The following is a 22,034-nucleotide window of genomic DNA, read 5'->3' as shown; positions in this document are numbered from 1 at the left end:
GTTAGGTGTCCTGGCCGCCTCCCCTCGCCAGACAGCTCAGGACTGCAGATGGGTGGAAAACAGAGAGGGGATCTGGAATTTCTGTGCTAGCCTACATGCATACTGCCCTGCCCGACATGTCTTGAAAAGCCTCTGGCCAAAAGAAAGGGGCTTCCAAAATATTTCGCCTGCAGCTCAGAGTCACTGGTTCTGTTGACATCCCCAGGAAAGCCGTCACCAGCGGCGTGATGCATCAGGAGGACAAGCTGCCCCGGCACCCGGCTCGCCGCCACAGTGGTGTGGGACAGGCAGATGGATGCCAGTGCCCCTGGGGCTGTGCTCCCCGGCCGAGCTACCGGACTTGGTTCCGTGACTGCCCAGCACGAGGACCCTGGGCATCATCAAGCTTGTTCTGCCTGCCACACTGCTGTGCTAACATGGCCCAGAAACCTCACCGCCAGGTCGGCAGCACGGCTCGGGCCCTTTCTCTGTGTGCCAGAGTTGCTCTTTCTTCTCTTTCATTGCTGGAGCCTTTAGGGAAACTTGCTTTTGTTACATTTCATGTCTTTGGTTGCTCCGTATTTATCAACAGTGAGCTATAGATTGTAATGACTGCATTTCTTTAATGACCATCATCATTAAAAAGAGAACATGTGCAAATGAATCATTAATTACAGGCTTGTAAGTACTATCCTCCTCACACAGCCTTTTAGGAGAGTTTGTGAGCAGAAGATGAGAATCCCACTTGCTGTTGCATTCTGAAGTTATTCTGACAATAAACTCTTGTCCTCAGCACAATGCTGTTCCATTTTTCAGCCCCAAGGTCCTGCTGGCACTGCTGCCATGAGCTTGGCCTCCCAGCTGTGTTTCAACCATCCCACCCATTGCTGTTTCTTCTGCATTTCTCAGTATGTCCATCAGCCAGGTTAAGTGATGTGTCTATAAAAAGAAACATAAAATTACAGTGCATCTTTCCAGACTTTGAAGGGGACTCCTGGAAATTTCTCTGTTATCTATGAAAGAGAAATGCTGTCTCATATTGTAGAGCAGCATCATCAGTGCAATGCAAAATGGGTCTTTGATGTTGCCAAGTCCCTCTGACATTCAGCATGGGAGCATTTATTTGTTTAAACTATTTCTCCAGATAAAAACCAATAACTTTGCTGAGAGCTAAGTCATGCCCATAATGAAGAACAGCCATTTATCTTTAAATATATGCAAAACCAGCTCTTCTGGACTTTTGGGTATGTTTGACTTTTCATTGAACTATTCCTAGTTTCTGACTGTTAATTACAAAATGGATGGTTCACCTTTTCTTATTAGATGAATGAAAAGTAACTTCAGGTTCCTCATGGCACACTGGTCACTTGAAGCTACTTTCAGAAGAGTTTTCATCACATTTTTGGAGTAGCAAATGTTGTCACGGGAACTGCAGGCAAAACAATGCAATGAACATGCTGAGGACTCTGCTGAAAGCCCTTTTCTGTTGTAATTTCTGCTTATCTGCTGTTTTATCGGGAATTCTCCTGGGGAGTTTGTATCCATATTATCAGTTCCTCAGGGATTTTAGCAAATACATTTGACGTTTGAGAACCCTAGCAGAAAGTGTTTTCTTACCTTAAGGTAGCCTGTTTGGAAGGACAACCTTTCCAGCTTCTTCATTCATTCATTTCTGCTCAGCCCTGATGAAATATAGTCTGTATAATGCAAATCTATGCGATGAGTTACTTTACACTGACTGGTCTCTTTGGGGAAGGAAATTGGCCGAATTCTTGACCCTATCTCTGCCCCTACTTTGTAACCATCAAAACGCACACTTGTGAAGCGAATGACAAAGCTCAGCCTCTTCCAGCTGGCTTCAAATCATGACCATGAACGTGCTCTGTCTGCTGCTGGGCAGACCTGGCCCAGGAAGGGCTGGCGCTGGTGGGCGGCCGGCCGGTGGGGAGCAGACCCCGTGGTGCGTCACCAGACCTCGACAAGGGGGACTTGCAGGTTCAGCCCCCGGCACGCAGCACCTGAGGCAGGGCCGGCCCTGGAGTGGGCAGGAGCCTCGGCCGCCCTGGCACCGGGTGCTGTGTTACTGCTGACACCGGCTGTTTGGCTTGCTCAGCCCTCCCGTGAGCATCGCGCAGCCATCCTGTGCTCTCACCTTCAGCTGTGTTTCGTTTGAAGTGCCTTTGCCAAGGCAATGGTGGAGTTTGGTTTGCCAAATGAGTTTTTACCCACAGAAGTGTTATTCATACATGCTAGAGCATTAATATTAGCCAGCAAAGAGTTTCTGCTTATGTAGGAGAGGACGGAATTGATCTGGGGTGGGGAACGAAACAGTGGAAGTACTATGCCTCCTGTTGCTTCTGGGAGATGTCTATCATTTGTCATGTGGATTTAATGAAGCAAGATGGTGAGATGGGCAAGTACTCAAAATGAGGAGTAATGGTTTTGAATTATAGTAATGGCCCCCAAGGCAGATGACTAATAATTTATGATCCCATACGTATGGCAAAAAAATGTTTGCTACATCCACTGACTCTCTGATCTGATTTTCGCTTTGAGAAACCTCTCTGGCACTGTGGACACAGCTTCTGTGTAGTCAAATTACCAGACTGGAAAGACTCCAGTAATTTTGCAATTAGGCAGTATTTCTAAAACAAAAAGGCAACAGCAGTAAACCGGGAAACACCAGAAAGCTAAACTCAGAGCAAACTTTGTCTTCATAGCGCACACAGATACTGTTTATTTTTTCATTTTTGTGAGCAGACCTCATGACTGTGAGTTGATTCACAAAGCAATAAAGTAAATTGTTCAGTAATTCTTCCTAAGTGGTTAAACGCAGGCGTTCAATAAGTTGCAGCGTGCTGTAGAGCAGATGAGAATACTGCAGAACCGGAGACAGGCAACACGCTGAAGGGATGTGAAGAATTTCGGATAATCTCTCCCGTTTGCTTAGACTTGCTTTCTTTTTTCTCCCACTAGTGGCAAGGCCGGGCAGCAAGCTTTGACAGCCAGGGCTCCTGTCCCTCACCTAAACCACCACCCACACCATGATACAGAGTGCAGCGAGTAAAATGGGACTAAACCAAGTTATTTTTGCACTTGGCCTACAGTCTCCGTAGTTTGTTGCTGAGTGGCAGTAGTAGCAGCGAGACTTTCCAGTCTTGTTGTTCCTGTGTAAGTGAAGGCAGAAACCCGTTTTGTGGTCAAATATGTCTTTGTCTAATATGTCTCCCAAGGTGATGTTTTTTTTGTGGCTTTTACTGTGTGGATCTATTTCCAGAGGAAGAAGGCGGACTGAGACATGAACTGGAAGTTTGGTCTGTAAAATAACATGTAAAATAGTTTTTAGTGTGTACGAAGGCTGGAAAAGTGCAAAGATGCTCAGAGTGTCTACAGGCAGCACATGTGGCCAGGAGAGGGGACATCTGGACCAGCCCTGCTGCTCTGTCTGTGCCCGCTTGGAAGAGCGGCAGCGAGAGGGGCAAGAGGCTGCTTCTGATCTGCGAGCAGCTCTTGACTCTTACGGCCAGCCCAAATCCAGCAGCGTGTCCACAGGTTTCCTGTGCATGTGGAGGTGTTCATGAGCTGTAGAAGTCTGTGCAGTGTGTATCCCAAATTCCTTTTGTCATATATGAACAATGCTGTTGATTTCTCAGGGGGGGAAACTGTTTTTTTCCCTTTATTTGAAGTGTCCCTAGAGCTACTTGCATGAGTGGTTTCTTAAGACCCCTTTGTAGCTGCTGCTCATTCCCCCTGTACATCACCACACCATCTAGAGTGGAGAGAACTGTGTTGCCACAAGTAGGGTTCAGACACAAAGGGGGGAAGATGTTACAGAAATAGGTGACATCCTTGCATGAACACTGGATCTTTATTTCTTATACCATCCTAGTAACAAAGGGTGAACAAAAGGGTAAAGGAGAATATAGAAACACAACCAATACTAAAAAAAGCTTTCAAACTTTTTTCTTGAACTATCAGCACTTCCTTAGTGCAAAAAGTTTCTGAGGCCCAGACCCTGGAGGAAGATCAAGTTTTGAAAAAATGAAACTTTGCTGGTTCCCTGGCTGCAGAGGCCAAAAATTAAGATACAGCTGCAAATGCAGCTAAATCAGCTGATCTTTATCAGACAGCTGTGGATTTTGGACACTTTCTCATCGTGGATTTTTCTCTGAGTTAGTAAGTACATTAGTGTTGTTTGTTCCACCGTAATTAAATTAAGTAAATGCAAATATTTTGGTTTCAAGTTAAAACAAAATTTGCTAGCGAGGCCATGATTTCTCCACACATCAGGTTAGCAAGAACTGTATACATCAGCCACAATCTTCAGGTCAACTTCAGTTTCCATTTTCCTAAATGTCAAAGCATCAGTCTTCACTGAACATCACGACTAGTAGAGAAGGGTATTTGTTTGCATTTTTGTTCTGGGTAAGATGAATCCTTTGTTCAGTGAAGGACAAATATATAATTACCCATCACACCTTGTGTCTTAATTCTCTTTATGTGCCACATGCTATAGAAGCAGAAACTCAATAAAATTATTTTATTTGTAAGTCTTGCCTTGTCTGGTGAAATACTTCCTCTTGTGAAAGCAGTAATTGTGTGTTATGTGATTTCAGATGCTTACAGTAATCACAGCGGATGCTATAAAATGTGATAATAACAGACCCTCGTGTGGTATGAGGCACTGCAAGGGCAGACTGTGTGATAGGAAGCAGACACTCCTTACACCATAAACTCTGCTGTTCGTGGTTGTCCTGGAACAGTCAATGTACATCCCTTGGGGAATTGCTGAGCACTAGTCACAGAGGAAAAAAAGTATATTTCAAGCACCTACAGTTCATTGAAACTAAAAGGTGCGTTGGCTTTCTAGCATAAAGAGTACTGTAGACTTCTACCGAGGGACATGGCTGAGGACGCCCCTTTTTGAGATAACCCATCATTCCTGGGAACGTTTCATGTCTGACTATAGGAAAGAGTTTCTAACCATTCAAAATAACTGACTTACAGTGGTGGATGGTTCAAAAACTGACCGCAAGCCCCCTGAACCTTGACCTGAGCTGAACTGAGCCTCGGGTGTTCAGCACCGTGAACTGGAAGTGCCTCTTGCAGGTTTGCAGATCGAAGCACCTCTATTGCAAGACGTACGCAGAAGCAGCTGCCGCAGTCCCAGCTGGATGCAAGCATGGCACTTAACAATCCTTAATTGCTCTAACCCACTCAAATCCCCTTCTTCTTTAATCTTGGCTTCTTGGTTTTTGGTGTTCTCTGTATAATCTCTGTCTTTTATCCATTTTTCTTGTTATCTAGGATTTAGTCAAAACATACGTGGGGTTTGACACAAAGCTTCTATTTTTCATGCTTGCTTCACACAGATAATCAATTTCCCCTCAATATTGGCTGTCACTTGCATTACTGGGAAACTGGATCTCACGCAAGTGAATAACACCCACGTCTAGGTGGCTCAAACCCCCTACACTTGAGTTCTAAATGCTGAGATTTTACCACATCCCTCGGTGAGGGGATAATCAAACCATTGTGTGTTTGTCATTGCCTCAGCGCAGCCACTCGAGACGATTGGTCACACTAATGGAAATGAGATATACTGTACCAGTGCAGATATTTCCCTTTCATCTAGAGAGGGATTATAACTCTGAAAGAAGAGCTGAGCCTGGCAGAAGTGCCATCCCAGGATTAATTAAGTTGCTTTCTTGCTCCCTCTCACTTTCCGTGCTACTCTTACCCATATAATAGTAACTCATAGAGAAGTTTAAATTATTACCGAGCAACAGAAGGAGGAGCACCACAGGGCCACATCCCACCGGAGAGTTTTCCATCGTGGAACTCATGCTCCTTTGAACCTCACTGCAAAGGCAAGTTTCAGTGGCAGGGGGAGGACGCCTGCTGCTGCCGGTCCTGCTCGGCACCGGGTGGCTGCCCAGGGGCTCGGCGTGCCGTGCCAGGCTGAGGGCAGTGTGCCAGGGCGAGCATGTCGGCCGGCTGGGGGCAACCGCCAATGCACGGCTGCCAGGCACGTGGGCCGGAGAAGGAGACTGTCGCAAAGCCAGTACTGGTGACTGGTCCCTTTGCAAAGCCTGCAAGCAGCCACAAATGAATAGTGTGTTTTATTCTGAGTGCTGCAAGCAAAATAAACATACATGAGCTTTCCCAGACATTCATTTTTTTTTTTCCATTTTCTTATTTGTTTTAATCTCAGAGTCTCCAATTTCACAGAACACTGACTGACTGCAGGAAGAGTAAGAGACACTGAAGTGAGGGCTGCCACTTAATGACTGCTAGTTTAATGACAGGGAAACAGCGAAAAGTGAAATCCCACGAGTCCATTGCTTTGCTCATGACAAGAGGTCAGAGGCCGAGGAGCTGTCCCAGCCAAGTGTCCTCCCACTGATTTGAGAACAAAACAACTTGGTATATAAGAAAAAAGTGAAAAACGCCCAATGGAAATAGAGTTTGGCCACAGTGGAGCTCTGCTCTTTGCGCTGTGAAGGAAGCTGGGGTGGGAAAGGAGTGGCTGCATCCTCCCAGCCGTGACGCAGCTCCTGGCCCCAACCAGCCCCTTGTCTGGGGGTCGGCGGGGGCTCTGAATGCAGCATCCAGGGCAGCAGCTGCTCCTGAGGACGCCTGAGAAGTCAGCCCATGTGCCAGCGCGTCGTGTCGGCAGCTGCCCTGCTGTGCCCGAAGCCGTTGCAGAGCTGTTGCTGTTGAAACCAAGGACTGAGCACTGCGTCCCAGCGCTGCGACTGGTGCTCACCACTGCCAGACGTCTGTAATGGATCGCCTCTCTGACATCCCCTCTTTCAGCAGTCCCACAGCCTCCAGGTACTTGCGATATTGGGCTGTCGGATGCTCGGCAAGGTGATGTTGGCAATGCCAGTAACAGCTCCTGGCCTCTCAGAAAAGCCTTCACCTTCTCTGCATTTAGCACAGAGCTGCCTTTTCAAACAAATCAAGAGCGTGGTTCTTGACAAAGCTATTTCTGGGATGAAAGGGGCTGTTCTGCTGCTCTGCTCAGTAAATGGTCCAGTTCAGCTGGTGCGCTGAAAGACGGGAGGACGACTGCATCGCTTTGAGCGGAGTTCAGCCCAGAGTTGAACCCCAGTTCTCTCCTAGTGTGCATCAGGCGGCTGGCTCAGCATCGCTGCTGGCAGCAGAGAAGCACTGCCCGCGGCTCAAACAAGCCGTGGCTCCCTCCCACCCTCCCTGCCAGCCGGGTCCCGTGTCACTGCAGGGGAGTGCTGGGTCTTTAAACACATTAGCTTTTTCGGTTGAGCAGCATACACAGGTTCCTCTGGAGGTCTTTTCTGACATTGGCTTCCAGTCTGATTGCTTTATTGTGGGATTATTTTTTTTTTTACAGACATCAGCAATGCATCGTTTGGCAAAGAGAAGAATCTTGTCACAACAGTTTGTATTTATTCTCCAAAAGTTGCCTTTAATTTCTAATTATGGAACACTACTCACACACAGGCAATCCACAAAAAAATAAAAAAGCGCCAGTGAGGAAGAAAACCACTGGGGTTTTTATGGGGTCTTAAGCAATAAATAAATGTGCTCTGTTATTACCTTAGGGAAAAAAACACCCTAAGAAATATATTTAAACTCAACACTGATGTTGAATGCATGGGTGTGTCACAGCTGCCATATGAAGGTTGGCTATGTTTCCCCACCTTTTACAGCTGTGGGGCACTTCTTCCATAGTGAGTTTTTGTGCAAATTTGAACAAGACTCACAAACACTATGTGGAACCAGAGGAAGGGACTGAGAGACCTGGGTATTTGGACTCTGGATCACAAATCACTTGACTCCATGCAGCCTCACCACAGCCATTAGGATGCTGGAAGGGGCAGGCACAGGGGCGCATGGGATGTTCGGTATTCCTGGATCGCTCAGCGGTCGCCTCCAATGGTGACGGCTTCGGCTGCTCCAGAAGGTGAGTCAGCAGTGACAGACACAGGTTCCTGGTAGGTGGGCAACATGAGCTGTCCAGTGGAAACTCTCCAGCAGGAGCAGCTTTGTGTGCTTCGTTTTGAATTTTATTCTATATTTCTTTCAAAACCTTTTATTTACACATAATTCTTGAGTGGCCTATAAAGAGTACGCAATCACATATACCCAATCCCATACACATACCAATCCTGCTTCAGTTTTTAGTCCAAGTATCTTCAGTCCAGGTACTTTTGTCTTCACTTATATCATAAGGTAATAAATCAAACAGAAAATTATAGCTCATTTGAAAAAAGCATAGCCCCGTTCCTTGAGAGCTTTATCTCAGTTGCCTATTTGTTCTTCATTTTTTCCGCTTTTGTTATTTGCCCTCTTAATCGTCTCTCTAATCTAGCAGTCCTAGACCTCTCGTTCTCATTTTGCTAGAGGTTTTCTCCCCCGGGGCCCTGATTGTTCTTCCTGCCATTAAGATTATACATATCAGTACAGTTGTGCACTTCTTTAAATGCCAGGTCAGGGATCTAATTTCTAGTTAAAATGCATCATGCAAGGATGGCTTCCGTGGGACTAGAATCTCTGTCCTTTGTCAGAGTCACAGCCCCTAGATGCACAAACCCAATGGCTACACTCTCTGTGATCTCTGCTCACGCAGCTGCTGCCGGGAGCATGGGGCTGGGTGCGTGGCCGGGCAGTGGCCATCCCCCATGGGCCCCAGCTGGGACCGGCCCTGGTGATCTCCAGCACAGCACCCCCGGGAGACCCGGGTTATGCCAGCCCCAGCGTGCTGGGGACCGGTGCGGGCAGGCGGCGATGGCTCTGCTTTGCCGCAGCAGCACCAGTCGCTGTCAGAGCCACCCGACGTCCACCCGCCCGTCGGGAGCACGCAGTCCCGAGACGTCAATTAATGTCCTGAGACACCTCGCCTTGGACCAGCGATCTCATGGTGAATGTGAATACACTTGGCACTTCGGCACTACAAACAGGCAGGGAAGATGGTTTTTTTTCCTTTTATGTTGGTGTTTTGGGTTTTTTTACATATCTCCACAGCAAAAAATATCTAGTCTTCATTTTGCAAAATAGGTAACGTAGCCTGTTTTTTTGCGGGGGTGAGCATCACCCCAAAACCAGGGTTGTTGAGAGGCAAGTGCTGCAGGTAAGCCTGTGAGAAGTGGAGTTTGGTTCCTCTTTGTGGACGCACGGGCTTAGAAAATCTGGAACTTGGTCCAAGTGCCACAGACAGCCCAGTAGTTCTGCTTGGCTTACAAAGCTCTGCAGTCAGCCTTCAGTTGCAATGCTACTTGAATGTTCAAGAAATGTTTCTTTTTTTTACCCTGGACTTCTCTCAAAGATAATTTGCAATTACACTTTACAGTTTCATATATATATATGAGACAGTGCATTAGTCATGTAAATATAATAATGTATCTTATATTCCCATGTCATTTGTAATTAAAAACATGGAATCTACAGCACATATATTTCAAAAATCCAGTGTAGGCTCCTATTAAAAATGCAGTTCATTAAAGCTAATAAAATACCTTATACCGGGTCAAGGCAAATCCAGAGCTTGTCCCGTTGCCATGGGAACAGCTGGCACCAGAGACAAGTGCAGGCGAGGTAACCTGCAGGTTCAGAAAGAACAGGCAAAAATACGAAACGGAGAGGAGCCCCAAACGCGGGGCAGCAGTTTCCCCTCTCCTCCCTGTCTGCCGTGCCAGACACGCCGAGGTCCCCGGGGTCCTTCCCGGGGCTGGAGGAGCTGTCGGGACCCCAGCCCCGCCAAGGGCTTGGGGCAGGGCGGGGGCCATGGAGCTGTGCCCCTGCGGAGGGCTCCCACGGGGACGGGGTGCGTGACAGCCGGGGACAACATCTGTTTGCTGGGGCAGCAGCACCGGAGGCACTGCCGGACCCCAGGCAGGCAGAGAAATGCCCCATAGCAAATAGGTGACTGGAAACGTGACCCAGTCAATAAATTCACACATGGAAATTACTTTCTGGATTGTTAATTGCTTCCAAAGTAGAAGACTTTCTGCTAATCTGCCATTAGCAGCTCCACATCCCTCTCCATTTCAAATTGCCTTGGAAGATAAGGGTTTCTTCACTGCCACAAGGGATAGAGTGGATGAGCAGTAATTTTTTAATTAAGCGAGTTTGCTGGTGTTACTCTTGGATAGCTTACACAAATGAAGGAGGATTTTGCTCACAGTGCTGCTGATTTACCCCGACACCCATGGCCACCCTGCCTACCCCTCCAGCCATGGACACCCCAGCAAGTCTCCCCTCCTGGCTCCAGCAGCCCCGCTCTCTGCGCCAGCTCGCTGGGGGCTTTGGGCCCACGAGACTGGTTCCGTGCCACCGGACCCCTGGCCGGCTCGGCGCTGCACAGCAGTGCACGCTGCAAACCCCTTTGAGCACATCTTGTCCAAGGCTGCTGTACCTGGCACAGCAACCCAGTGCTGGCTGTTGGGTACAGCTCCTGTCTGCTGAAGATGAATTAATGCAGTTTTCCTAGGACATAATAGTTACAGAAACCAGGAGGACCTTTCTGCCTGTTGTGCAACCTCAGCTTTATCTAATGAACCTCTGATTGCAGCACGCTGTGCGCGTTCTGCAGGGCTGTGGAGCTGCTCTGCCTGTGCCCTCCGCGGGGATGCGTCACCCTGGCCCGTGTGCCGTGAGTGCAGAGGGAATGTTCCCCTCCTTCCTCGTGCCAGGGGGTCTCGCACGAGGGCCAGGTGGGAGGCAGCGAGCCGCAGCCCTGGGGTGGCAGAGGACTCCTGGGGTCACCCATGGTGCTGGGCTGCAAGGCTGAAGCATCCACAGTGCCTCAGCACTGGCCGAATGCCGTCCTGGAGCGGGGACCTGGCTGCGTCAGGCTCCTGCGTGCACACACAGCTGCTTCCTAGCACAACACACAGCTGCTGCAAACCCATCGGGGCTGAACCAGCAGAAATGTCCCGTCTCTACAGACTCGTACGTGAAACGGGTTTTTGGATTCAAGCTGTGCCCTGCCTGGCCCCAGCACGACGGCAGCACTTCTCCCTCCCGCAGTCTCAACAGGAAAAAATCACCAAGCCCCTAAAAGGTATCGTGAAAACAGGAGCCGCGGTTGTCTGTATTCCAGATAAGTGGGCTGCTGCTGGCATGGGAGAGGGTCCTTCCAAGGCGATGCCACCAGTGAGGGCCATGCCGCCCCTGGGGCTCTTGGACACTGCTGCACTAAGGGAGCATCTCATGCCACTTTGCCTCCACAGCAACATCTCCTGACCCACAGCGCTAAGTCATGAAATGGTTTAACTCAGGGCTGCCCCACAGGCACTGGCCACTGCGCCAGATGGGAGTGGTGGCTCCAGCAGTGTCTTTGGATTCCTCACTCCAAAATAAAGGATTGCTTAGAATGTTCACGGTGTGGGACGAGCTATCTCAGGCTTGCTGTAGAGGGTGATGGTGCTGGGGGCTGTGAGGAGGCCAGGCTGGCATCACTGGCCCCACACACCCCAACCCCACCAAGGGGGTGAACAGCTCCTCAGCCATGTCCCACACAGGATTTCTTCTCATAAACAAGTACATATGTCAAAAATGGCGAAGGAGGTCTTCATTATTTTCTGTCATAAATACACAGTACTGTAAAATCAAGCTCCTTTCTGAAACCTGCAATTTGTCTGGTGTGAGAGAATGATGAACAAAAAATACGATGTTTTCCACAGCAAAGACAGTCCTAGCAGCAATAGGTATTTGTGCTGCCAGAAGCAGGATCGTCAGATATGTCAGCACCAAACATCCTTCAGGGCAAACCACAGATGGCTAGAGATTGCATTTGATAAAGATTTCTTTAGCCAGAGGAAGAATTAAAATGTGAGAACTAAAATCCGAAGTACCCTCCTTCCCACCCCGAACAACGTCTCCTCTGCCCAGCGAAGGTGCAGGGGCCAGTGCTCCAGGCAGAAAAGCCTGTGCTGAGATGTCCAGCCCAGGAAAGCAGCGACGATGTCTTGGCTGCACCTCTGCCCCACGGCAAGCGCTGGGGTGCTGGGGCGGCTGCAGCGCCCGAGCCGGGCAGGGGCCCCCACGCGCCCCGGGAGGGCTCGCCTGCAGGTACAGCTCCGATTCCAAAGGCCCCGGCAGATTGGATTTGTTCGGCCCAAAGACAGAGGTCCCAGCGGCAGGAACAGAGCTGATGATGCAATGAAAATAATTATTACCTAAAACTGCATGTGTCTCTAAGCCTATAACAGTGGCTCTTGCAATGCAGGGAAAAGTGGAAGAGGGAGCAATGCAAACCAGTGGCACATGATTGCCTGGTTTGCCTGCACACAGCTGAACTTCGCACGGGGATACTGCACAGACAACACACGGCACGATGACACCGCACCCCAGCTGTGCAAAATTCCATGGGATTTATTGGTACTGATGTCTCTTGATTAAATTATATTTCTTTCTCCATTTATTCTACAAAAAGCTGAACATTTCCATTTCTGAGGCAAGCTTGGACTGGGAACGGAGGGAAGCAGGAGTGGCAGATGACACTGACATCAGAGGTGGCTCAGTTGGGGAATACTGCTTTTCATTTTAAATCCCACTTTCCTGAAAAACTGCAGTCAAGGAACAATTGACAATTTAGAACAAAGCTGTGAGGAGCAATCTTCTGCAGGAGCCATTTACAAAGCACAGCTCTGATCTGTGGCCTGTGTTTGTCCTCCAGGCTTCCAGGCTTAAAGCAATTTTAGGTTAAAAGGGAATGAAAACTAAAAGACAAGAAGGACTGTAAAAGTCATGGGCTGGATCCAGCACTTGGCAAGGAGCATCTACCTGGAGGTCAGGGACTGGATTTCCACTGCAAGTCAATCAATGGGTTAAAACTTACTGCTTTGTTCTCATTTTCCCCTTACTGGCACGTCTAATTACGTATTACAAATCTTGCTTTCCCATTCTGAGTTTGCCTGTCCACCCCACCGCCCTGTCCCTGCGGGACCCCCACCCCATCCAGCTCTGGCTCGCGGGCACCCCTGCGTGGCTGGGGGGCTCTGCCCCTGCCCTGCCCCTCCTCGGGGCTCCCCGACCCCGGGGCGCAGAGCTCTCCCCCCACAGCAGCACTTCACCTCTGCTTGCTCAGAGCCCTTGTCCTCCTCCGCCAGCCCTGGGCTGGGCAATCTGAAAAGCGCCGCTGCTCTAAATCAATGCTAAAACATCTCTGCAGCCACGGAAAGTTCATAGCTTGAATTAAGAGCTACCAACCCTCCGAGCAAGGGAGAAGGAGCAAAGCATGCAGCTTCGGGGGCTGGCAGATCCGCGGGATGACCAAGCACCCTGAGGCAGCAGAAGTGGGGACGCACCAGGGACACGCGTGTCTGCGGGCTCTGGGGAAGGGTCTGGGGAAGGACCCTGCCGCAGCACCAGCACCGCTGGCACGGGCTGCGACACGCTCCCACCCCACCGCAGCGGACGCCCTGGTGCGATGCCTCAGCTGGGAATCAGCCCCCACAGCACGACGGGCCGGCTGGCCCTCTGCAACGCCCGGTCTCCTCGGACAGAGGCTCCTCCAGCGGCTTTGCCTCGTGGGTTTAATCAGACTTCTCATTTTTCCTTGCCTAAGCAATTCCACGGAAGTGCTAATCTTTGCATCACTTTCATTTACAAAGGTCAGTAGGTAATTTTGGAGAAATCCATTTAACTGAGCAATTAGTGAGTCAATAACACACTTCTGTATTTTATTTGAAACAGAAAAATTGGTAATTTCTGTTTGTTTTGACCCTACCTCTGAGGTAATGGCAGCAATTTTCCGTAATAATCACAGTTACCATGGTTGTATCTTCCTCCACGCTGCCTGACACCTGCAGCAGAATGGCGGTCTCCGCACGAGTGCAGCCAGGGGAGCCACGCTGGGCAGGGGGCAGCGGCTCCGGCCCCCACGGGGCCCCGTGTCCTCGTGCCACCCCAGCGCCAGCACGGTCACGGGTGCTGCCTGCGCCGAGCCCCTGGGCAGAACGTGGCCCCTGCCCCTGCCTGCACCGCCCATCCTGCCCCGGCAGGCGAGGGGGGCTGGGGACCCCAAACCCAATGCTTCACTTTGCCTCAGCCAGAGTGAGGGACACAGACAAGCGAAGCTTATCTCGTGCTTCTAGGAGCTGGCCCACGATCCCCACGCCACAGCCCGCCCTGAGGCAAAGCACCAGGGAGGGGAACCCAAGCCCTGCTTTGCACGGGAGAGTCCCTGCACCCCTCAGCGTTTTTGCTTCAGGAGGACGTATTAAGCAGAAAATTCGGACCTATTCCAGAAAGGCTCTGGGGAGCTGATTTTCAGAGAGGAAAGAAATTAAAAAACTGCTTAGCTGAATAGCTGAGCTAGTATTTTTCTGTCCTCAGGAAACATCTTTCATAATAATAGCATTAGTAATAACAACACCCCAAAGAAAATCCTAGTGAAATCATGTAGACTACGAGACGCATGAAATCCCTGGGATGGTGTGAGCTGCCTTCGTGGGTCTTCCTCGCGTCAGCAACATCCTTGGTGACTGGAGACAGATACGTTACTACAAATGGGAGCAGCGCATGCAGAGTAATCCATCTTGATCAAAGTACTGAAATAACTGCAAATTCTCTTAGTAAAGCAATCTGTCCAGAAAATAATGAAACTTTGTGTGTGTCACGAACCACAGCTCCTCTGACAGGGTTGTGAGCTCCAAATTTGAAGACTTTATTCTTAATCTTCCTGTCAAGGGGAGAGGAAGCAGCAGAGCCCAGAGCCAAGTGGGACGAGAGGGGCCTGGGCTGCTCCAGCTCCCCGGCTGGCTGCGCCACGTGGGCAGCCAGCTCTGCAGGGACCCCATAATTCTGCAGAGTCCAACTTTTAAAAAGAAATTTTAGTTTCGGTCCGTTCCTTTAAGCTGCAGCACAGCTCCTCCAACACAGCACATGCAATGATGAGAGTGCAGGGAGGGTGTGAGTGTGGTGGAGGGTTTGGGGGGCCGGTGGTGCGAGGTCTGAGGGACATGGGGCAGCTCTGTGCTCCAGCCGCTATGGCAGGAGCACAGAGGTTTGGTGTCCGAGGAGGAAAAGCGGGGCTGGAGGAAGCAGGGGCAAGCTCACCGCAGCCAAACACAGCTGTGGCCCAATGTGTCATCCTCGAATCCCAGCATCAGCACCTCCCCCAGCCAGGAATGGCCACGGATGAGGGGACCCCAGGGACGCTCCCCCCAACAGGCTGAGCACCCCTGGGTGGACCAGCCAGGGCAGGGCTTTGCAGCACTGTAGGCGAGGGCCATCCCTGCGGACGGACGAGCATCCCAGGAAAGCTTCCCCCAGCACCTCGTGGTTCCTGTCCTGCAGACCTCCCCACTGTGCCCACACTCCCCGGCCCTCCCAGCCCCAAGTCCACAAAACTGCCTTGCAGCCCCCTGAGCTCACTGATGATGTGAAACCCAGAAACAGCACAAACCTGCTTTAAGCACACGCTTTTAAATCCCTGTTCTTAATCGGAAGGTCCCACTTTCAGAGGCGGGAGGCTATCTCCATTTCAGGAAGCAGCAGCAGGCTGACCCCAGTCTCAGCACATCTGGCCAGATGCCAGCAGCGCTCAGCGGAGATGGGTTTAGCTCCAGCCCACGCTGACACAAAGCGACAGGCCCGAGCTCTCCCTCTCAGCAACAAAGCTCCAAGCAAACGTTTCTGGTGAATTTGGTTTTGCTTATTCTCTACTTCCATCAGAAAGTGCAAAGAACCGTACAGAAGCTGCTGCCATTTCGTGTCCCTCTGAGCACCTCCGAGATCATCTCAAGCTCCAGTGTCCTCCCACTTCTGCAAAGCCCTGGACAGAGTGCTTTGTTGCCTCCCAATTCATGTGTGATGAGTTAGACCTCAACCAGATGTTACGTGGGCAGAAATACCTATTTGAAGCTAAAAGCCTGTGATTATACTTGCCAGCCAGCCATTAAGAAAGTCTTAAACGGAGGAATTATCCCCCCCTCTTGTTTCAATACAATAGCATCTTTATAACATGCTTGTTTAAGTTGCCTACTTTCAGACCCCTTGTTTCTAACACTACATGCAGAACCATTTCACCTCATCAATAGCTCCTGTGAGCTGGAAAGGAGTCAGGGAGGAAAGAACAGCCAATATCCTTGAGAATCAGACAAAGGGGGAAAAATTAGCCAGAAGGTCTTGCTTCCTCTTCCCTACTGTTCACAAAACTTCTCAATTTACTTTATCAGATTGCCTTCCAAAGAGAAGCACTTTTCAAGAGGACCAGAGATGAAAGGCGTTATTACTTACGCGGGCTCTTCTTCAAAGAGATAAAATACTCGGCAATTAACGCTCAAGGAGCTGCAGACTCACAAGGAGAGCAGAGACCCCCCCCCCCGCCGCAGCCCCGTCAGCCGGGCTGCCCACGGCCCCGGCCCGGGAGCGGGGACGCGGGGTGGGGGCGGGGCCGGGGCAATTAGTGCCTATTACGGCACTAATAAGCAACCCCACCCGCTGCGGCACGGCCTTTGCTTGCTCCTGGTGGGGTTGATAAATATTTAAACAAGAGAAAAAAAGACATCGATAGACCCTACCGGGAGGTGGACTCGGCGTTTGCAAGCGGCAACGCCTGGGGGGTGCCGGGGGGTGGAGGGGGTCGGGGCAGGGGGTCCCCCCGGCCGCCCCCGGCACGCCTTTAATGGCAAACGCGCGAGGGGTGTCCGGGTGTCCGTCCGCACCTGCAGGCAATGCTGTTCTGCTGCGGGGGATTGTGCCAGGGGTTAATTAGAGGTGTTTCTGGAAGTGCTTTGAAGACCTCGAGTGCTGCGTACGGGCCGCGCTTCCTGGGCCGATCGGGCGCTGCAGGTGTTTCTCCAGTTCGCTTCTCACCCTCCAAGCGTTTGCACAAAAATCCCACCTGCGTAGGCGGCCGTCGTGGGGTCCGCAGCCGGCCCCGCCCGCCCTCACGCCTGCGCCCGCCCGCGCCGCCAGCCGTGTCCCGGAGCCGGGAAGCGGAGCCGGACCCTCCGGCTGTGCGGGGCCCTGCCGCGCCCCCGGGTCCGGGGACACGTCCCTGCCGGCGCAGGCGGCAGCGGCTGGGGGTGCAGCTAGAGACCCCCCGGTCACCGCTTGCAGGGACGTGGGCCACGGCCGATGCTGAGCCGGAGGGGAGGCACCTCTTGGGCAGCCCACGCAGGGAGAAGTCTCTTTTCCTCCTGCTTCACAAGCAGTTTTCTGGCTGCGAGCAATCGCAGGGTCCTAGCCCTTGCAGGAGGAACACGTGTCGTTTCGGACAGGCCGACCTCTGCGGCTGCCCCCCGCAGCCGGGGCTCCCGAGCGGGACCCTGAGCAGCGCAGGCCTGCGCGGGCCTCGTGCCCCTCTTGCCACGGCAAGACGAAGCCTAAAGAGTAAGATTTTCTGAAGAGATGAAAATACTAGACGAACACGTGACGCTCAGCACAAGCGGGGCTCTGGCGCCTGCTGCCAGCGGCTGCCCCCCACCCCGCTCGCGCCCGGGGAGCCCCGCTGTCGCAGGGGAGCGAGTGCCACGTTTTGCAGGGCTTGTTTCAGGTTAGAAGATGGTTTCTGGTGCAGAATCGTTACTCCCCCATCAATTTTAATTCAAGCTAGAGAAATAATTGGCATAATTATTTACAACTGTGTGACTTCTGAAAATTATATTTCTGTTACCGTAGTTATTGATCTTGAAAAGGGATATAAATTAACTTGAAAGTTCACATAGTCGTTCACACTTGGATAATTTCTCTGCTTGACTTGCACTGTGTGTTGAACTTTCAGCACCATCCAATTACAGTCACTCAAAGTGTGTATTTAAACATTTTTCTTATGCAACCAAATGATATTATAATTTTAATACAGAAGAACTTGAAGCAAATGCCAAGTCACCTCCCCATCGCAGGACAGCTTACCTCGAGGTGGGCACGGGGCGATGCGGAATGCCTGGCTTTATGGCAGTGTGGGGGTGGCATGGCCGTGCCGTGGCTCTGGGAGGGCAGGGGGCCCCGGGACCCCCCCAGGTGCTTGGCAGCAGGGCTCCCCACAGGGCCAGCACCTCTCGCCCCAGAGCAGGGCCCTGAGCCGGCACCAGCAGGATGCAGTGAGACCGTGCAGGGGTCCGGTGCAAGTGCCAGCACGGGACGGTCGCCACCGGGTGACGTGGTGGGGACTGGAAGGAGACGGCATGATGGCCACGCAGCGCTGTGCCCATCCCTGGCAGGGACCTGCTGCAGCCCCGGCCCCGGGGATGGGGGTCCTGAGCCCCGGCAGTGCCAGAGCTGCCATCCCGAGGGGCTCCTGGCCCCTGCCCTGTTCTGCCCCATCTCTGGGCGCTGCCGCCGTGGGGCCCGGCAGGGACTGCGCACTAGTGAAGCAGATGGGAAGGGGCTCGGGGGACCCAGGGCCTCATGTAAAGGGTTTGTGGCAACCCTGCGGCTGCAGGGGAAAGATGACCGTCCTTCACTAGAACTCAGAAAATCAGCAACATCTGGTGCCTGTGGGCTATGATGCCTCCCCGGCATCTCCAGCTGGGGATTTTGCTGTTTGCTCTGTTTTGTACATGCAAAACAGGCTGGCCCTGGCCAGGCTCTGCAGTCCCCTTGCTGCAGCAGGAGCCTGCCTGAATCCCCAGCTTCCATCCCTGCCCAAAGCCCCAGCCCAATCCCCCACCCCGGACCCCCTGCCCAAGGAGCCGTCTGTGCTCGCTGCTCTGGCCAGCCCTGCACAGACACCCCACCCTTGAGAAATGTCTTTTGGGCTGACTCTGGGGCAATGTGGAGCTCACGGCTCTGGCAGCCTGGCCCCAGTGCCCCGTGCTACCCCCAAGCAGGCGGCTGCAGCTGGCTGCACACTATTTATTCATTGTATCACAGAGAAGAAAACCTCATTAAATTAGTCCAGGTTTCTGCAGGATGGTCCTGGGCAGCGACACCTGGTGCTGGTGAGTGGGGGGCGGCTGGGGGCAGGGGTCCAGCATTTTGTCATTTCACAGTGACGGGAGATGGGGCAGAGGTGCCGTCCCATGCCAGGGCTGGCTGTGTCCTGTGGGGTGGGCAGAGCCGCACTTGCCGGGCAGGGTGACCGGACACACGAGGATGCCCTGCTGTGGCCCCTCAGACCTCCAGCTTCTTCTTCATCTCCATGCGGTAGATGATCTGGTAGCCGTCATCCCAAGCGTAGATCTGCCTCTCCCGGGGGCTGTACTTCATGCTGGAGTGGGAGCCATAGCGCTTGGGGAAGTAGACGAGGGAAGCGTCCTCGGGGGCCAGCGTGCCGCTGACGTCGAAGACGCACTGCACACGCGAGCGGCTGGGCAGGCGGGTGTTGTAGACCACGTGCAGTGCCCCGCACACCACGAACGCACCCTCAGCATTCTCCCGCGGGCATGGCGTGTCCCACATCTGCTCGATGTCCAGCGAGGTGGGGTCAAGCTTGGCCAGGCAGATGTTCTTCTCGTCCTCCTTGGTGGCGTAGATGGCCCAGAGCCCCTCCTCGTCGGCCGCCACCTCAATGTAGGTGAAGGGGGAGAGCCCGAAGACAGGGATCTGCTCCTCGGCTGGGAACACTGAGCTGTCCACCACCGTCTTGTTGGCCAGGTTGAACTTGATCACCTGGAAGGGGCCCTGCTGGCGGATGTAGTAGAGGTGCCCGTCGTAGACGAGGTGCCCAGTGCCCACCCAGGGGTAAGGCAGCTTGATGCGGGCGGCCTTGCGGGTGGCAGAGAAGAGGGTGAACTCCCGCATGCGGGGGAAGACGTACACTGTGTCGTTGGCAGTGCCGTCGAAGACGTAGATCTTCTCAGAGTTCCCTGCAGCATCCTTGGTCCAGAGCCCCGAGATGCTGCCGAAACGCTTCAAGATCTTCATGGCTCTGACGCTCGCGATGGTGTCGCTGCAGTCTGCAAGAGTGGGGCAGCCGTGAAAGCCTGGAACCCCCCTGCAGCCGGGACTGCTCCCACCTCGTGCTGGGGTCAGGCGGGTCCTGCTGCATCGCAGCCCAGCCCTCAGGCAGCTGCCTTGCAGGCTCACCGCAGAGGCTGCAGTGCTGTCCCTGGTGGCATCGAGAAGTCCCCTCGTGCACCCAGGCTGTGAGCAGGGGAGGCCACCCTCACCCCGGCCCTGCCCAACAGCTTTGGAGAAGCCCAAGGCTCTGGCCTGCGGCTCCCAGGCAGCTGTGAGGATGCAGGATTTCATGCCAGAGACACCCGAGAGATGCCCCACTGGGACATAACGCCACGGCGCGTGGCCGGAGGAGACTCGGACCTGGGTGGCTTGGGCAGGCCCAGGGTAACCCCACACCTGGGATCATCTCCCCAGGCAGCCACGGCAGCCCCTCACCTGTCAGCTTGGTGTATTTCTCGTTCTTCCTCTGCTTGGCTGTGGCGACCTGCTTCTCCATCAGCGTCTCGTCCACCTCCACGCAGGGTGGTGCGGGATTCTGTGTCTCCAGGTAGTCCACCTCGCGCTCCAGGCGGTCCATGCGCACGGCTGCGCTCTCCGCCTCCGACCGCATCACCTCCCTCTCCTTCTCCGCTGCCTCGAGCATCCCCAGCACCTGGTTCTTGAAGTCCCGCAGCTCCGTGGAGTAGCGGCTGCTCTGGTCGTGCCACTGCGAGATCCTCTCCTGGGGCGGCCAAGGGGACACTGAGCTCTCCGCGCTTCGCAGCCCACCCGTGGCAGCCATCCCCCGGCCTGCGCCGGGCCGCGGGAGCCCCCGGGGCCGCTCGGCACCGCAGCCCTGGCGCTCGTGTCCCTGCGTCCCGCCCCGCCACGCTGCTGCCTCGCAGAGCTCCGGCACCCGCGGCGGCCCCGCTCCCGCACCTCGCCTGCCCGCTCCGGGACCCGCGGCCTGCGACCCGGGGCACCCCGCGCCAGCCCTGCTCGGCCCCCCGCCCGGCTCCTCGCGGCGCGGGGGGGCCGGGCGGTGCGGGGCGGCGCGGGGCCCTACCTCCAGGAGGGTGAGCCGCCGCTCCACGTACTCCATGAACTGCTGCTGCTGGGCGCGCAGGGCCGCGGCGAGGAGCGGCAGGAGCAGCAGGCAGCGCCACGGCGCCATGGCCGCCGCCGCCTCCGCGCTCAGGAATGCTGCGGCCCCTCGCGGCCCGGGTGGAGCCCAGATGTGGAGCGGGAGCGGAGCCCGCTCCCTCCCCGCGGGCCGGCCCCGGGCGCCTTAACCCCTTCGCGCCCCGGCGGGTGCCCGCCCGGTGCCGGCGAGCCGCGGGGCCGGGGCAGTAGCCTGGGGACGCGCTGCGGAACTGCGGGGTGCTGCGGCAGCACGGGCAGGACGTGGTCCTGGCGCTGGGGACAGCGCGGGGCGCAGCGCGGGGACAGCCCGCGGGACGGCGTGCGACCAGGCTGGGGCCGGCGCGAAGCCACGGGCTCGGTCACGGAGCCCGCCTCGGCCACGGCCCGGGCCCGCCGGGGTCACAGCCGGGCCAGCCCCGCGGCTGCCGGACCCCCGAGCCGGACCCCCGCTGCGGGGCCGGAGGGGGGGGGGGGGGGGGCGGCGGCGGGGACGCGTCCTTGTGCGGGGCGAGTGCGCCCCCTAGCGCTGCCGCGCGCGCGCCGCGGGGCCCCGCAGCTGCCGCGCTGGCAGGGCCCGGCCTGGCCCCGCTCCGCCGCCTCCGCCGCAACGCGGCCCAGGCCGGGTTGGCGACACCGAGCACGGGTGCTCCCGGGGCAGCTGCCGGGGCTGCCGCGGAGGTGCGGGGGGCCCCAGGGGCTTGGGCAGCCGCCGCCTTCCACAGCTGCGAGCGCGGGACGGGCGGGAAGGGCGCTCCTTCACCGGCGGCCCCCGGCGCCGCCCCGCCCCGGGCCGTCCGCCGCGGCCCCGGGAAGGCCGAAGGCCCCGCGCTTGGCCGCTGGGCGGGCTCCGTGGGAGCGAGCGGCTCTGCCACCGGCTCAGCGCAGGCAGGCGGCTGCTCAGCGGCTCAGCCGCCCTCATCGCCGCAGAGCAAGCGGAGGGGAAGGAAGGCTTTGGAGAGTCCTGACGCGGCGGGACCCCGCACCCTGGCAGAGCCCGGCCCGGCACCGCACGCTGCCCCTCCGCAGCCAGCGCGCGCGTTTCATCCCCGCACGCCACAACCCCATCCCCGTCCCCTGCAATGGAGCAAGGGACC

The 22,034-nt window shown here is 54.5% G+C and overlaps 2 protein-coding genes across 2 annotated transcripts in view; one reads left to right on the top strand and one right to left on the bottom strand.

The window, feature by feature from the left end:
• Positions 1-4,529, top strand: part of SYT6 (synaptotagmin 6) — a 37,984-nt gene extending 33,455 nt beyond the window's left edge. Inside the window, exon 7 of the mRNA XM_009939037.2 lies at positions 2,956-4,529. Within this exon, the coding sequence (XP_009937339.1) occupies positions 2,956-3,027 (72 nt within the window). The 3' untranslated portion in view covers positions 3,028-4,529. The remainder of the gene's footprint in view (positions 1-2,955) is intronic.
• A 14,228-nt stretch (positions 4,530-18,757) lies between these two features.
• On the bottom strand, positions 18,758-21,139 carry OLFML3 (olfactomedin like 3). The gene is made up of 3 exons (XM_075442953.1): positions 20,864-21,139; positions 20,254-20,539; positions 18,758-19,814 (listed from the first exon to the last, which is right to left on the bottom strand). Exons 1-3 carry the CDS (start codon positions 20,969-20,971, stop codon positions 19,030-19,032), a joined length of 1,179 nt encoding a protein of 392 aa, XP_075299068.1. The 5' UTR covers positions 20,972-21,139; the 3' UTR covers positions 18,758-19,029.
• Between the last annotated feature and the right edge of the window lie 895 nt (positions 21,140-22,034).

This window comes from Opisthocomus hoazin, chromosome 25 (assembly GCF_030867145.1).
Source record: "Opisthocomus hoazin isolate bOpiHoa1 chromosome 25, bOpiHoa1.hap1, whole genome shotgun sequence".
Classification (NCBI taxonomy): Eukaryota; Metazoa; Chordata; class Aves; order Opisthocomiformes; family Opisthocomidae; genus Opisthocomus; species Opisthocomus hoazin.
This window is presented reverse-complemented; position numbering and strand designations above follow the sequence as displayed.

Bases quoted from the DNA above. Each gene is read 5' to 3' on its own strand.
- OLFML3 (XM_075442953.1), bottom strand. From the start codon at position 20,971: ATGGCGCCGTGGCGCTGCCTGCTGCTCCTGCCGCTCCTCGCCGCGGCC. The intron at 20,540-20,863 runs GTAGGGCCCCGC...TGGCCGCCCCAG, and splicing joins GGCGGCTCACCCTCCTGGAG to GAGAGGATCTCGCAGTGGCA. The intron at 19,815-20,253 runs GTGAGGGGCTGC...CCACTCTTGCAG, and splicing joins GAAATACACCAAGCTGACAG to ACTGCAGCGACACCATCGCG.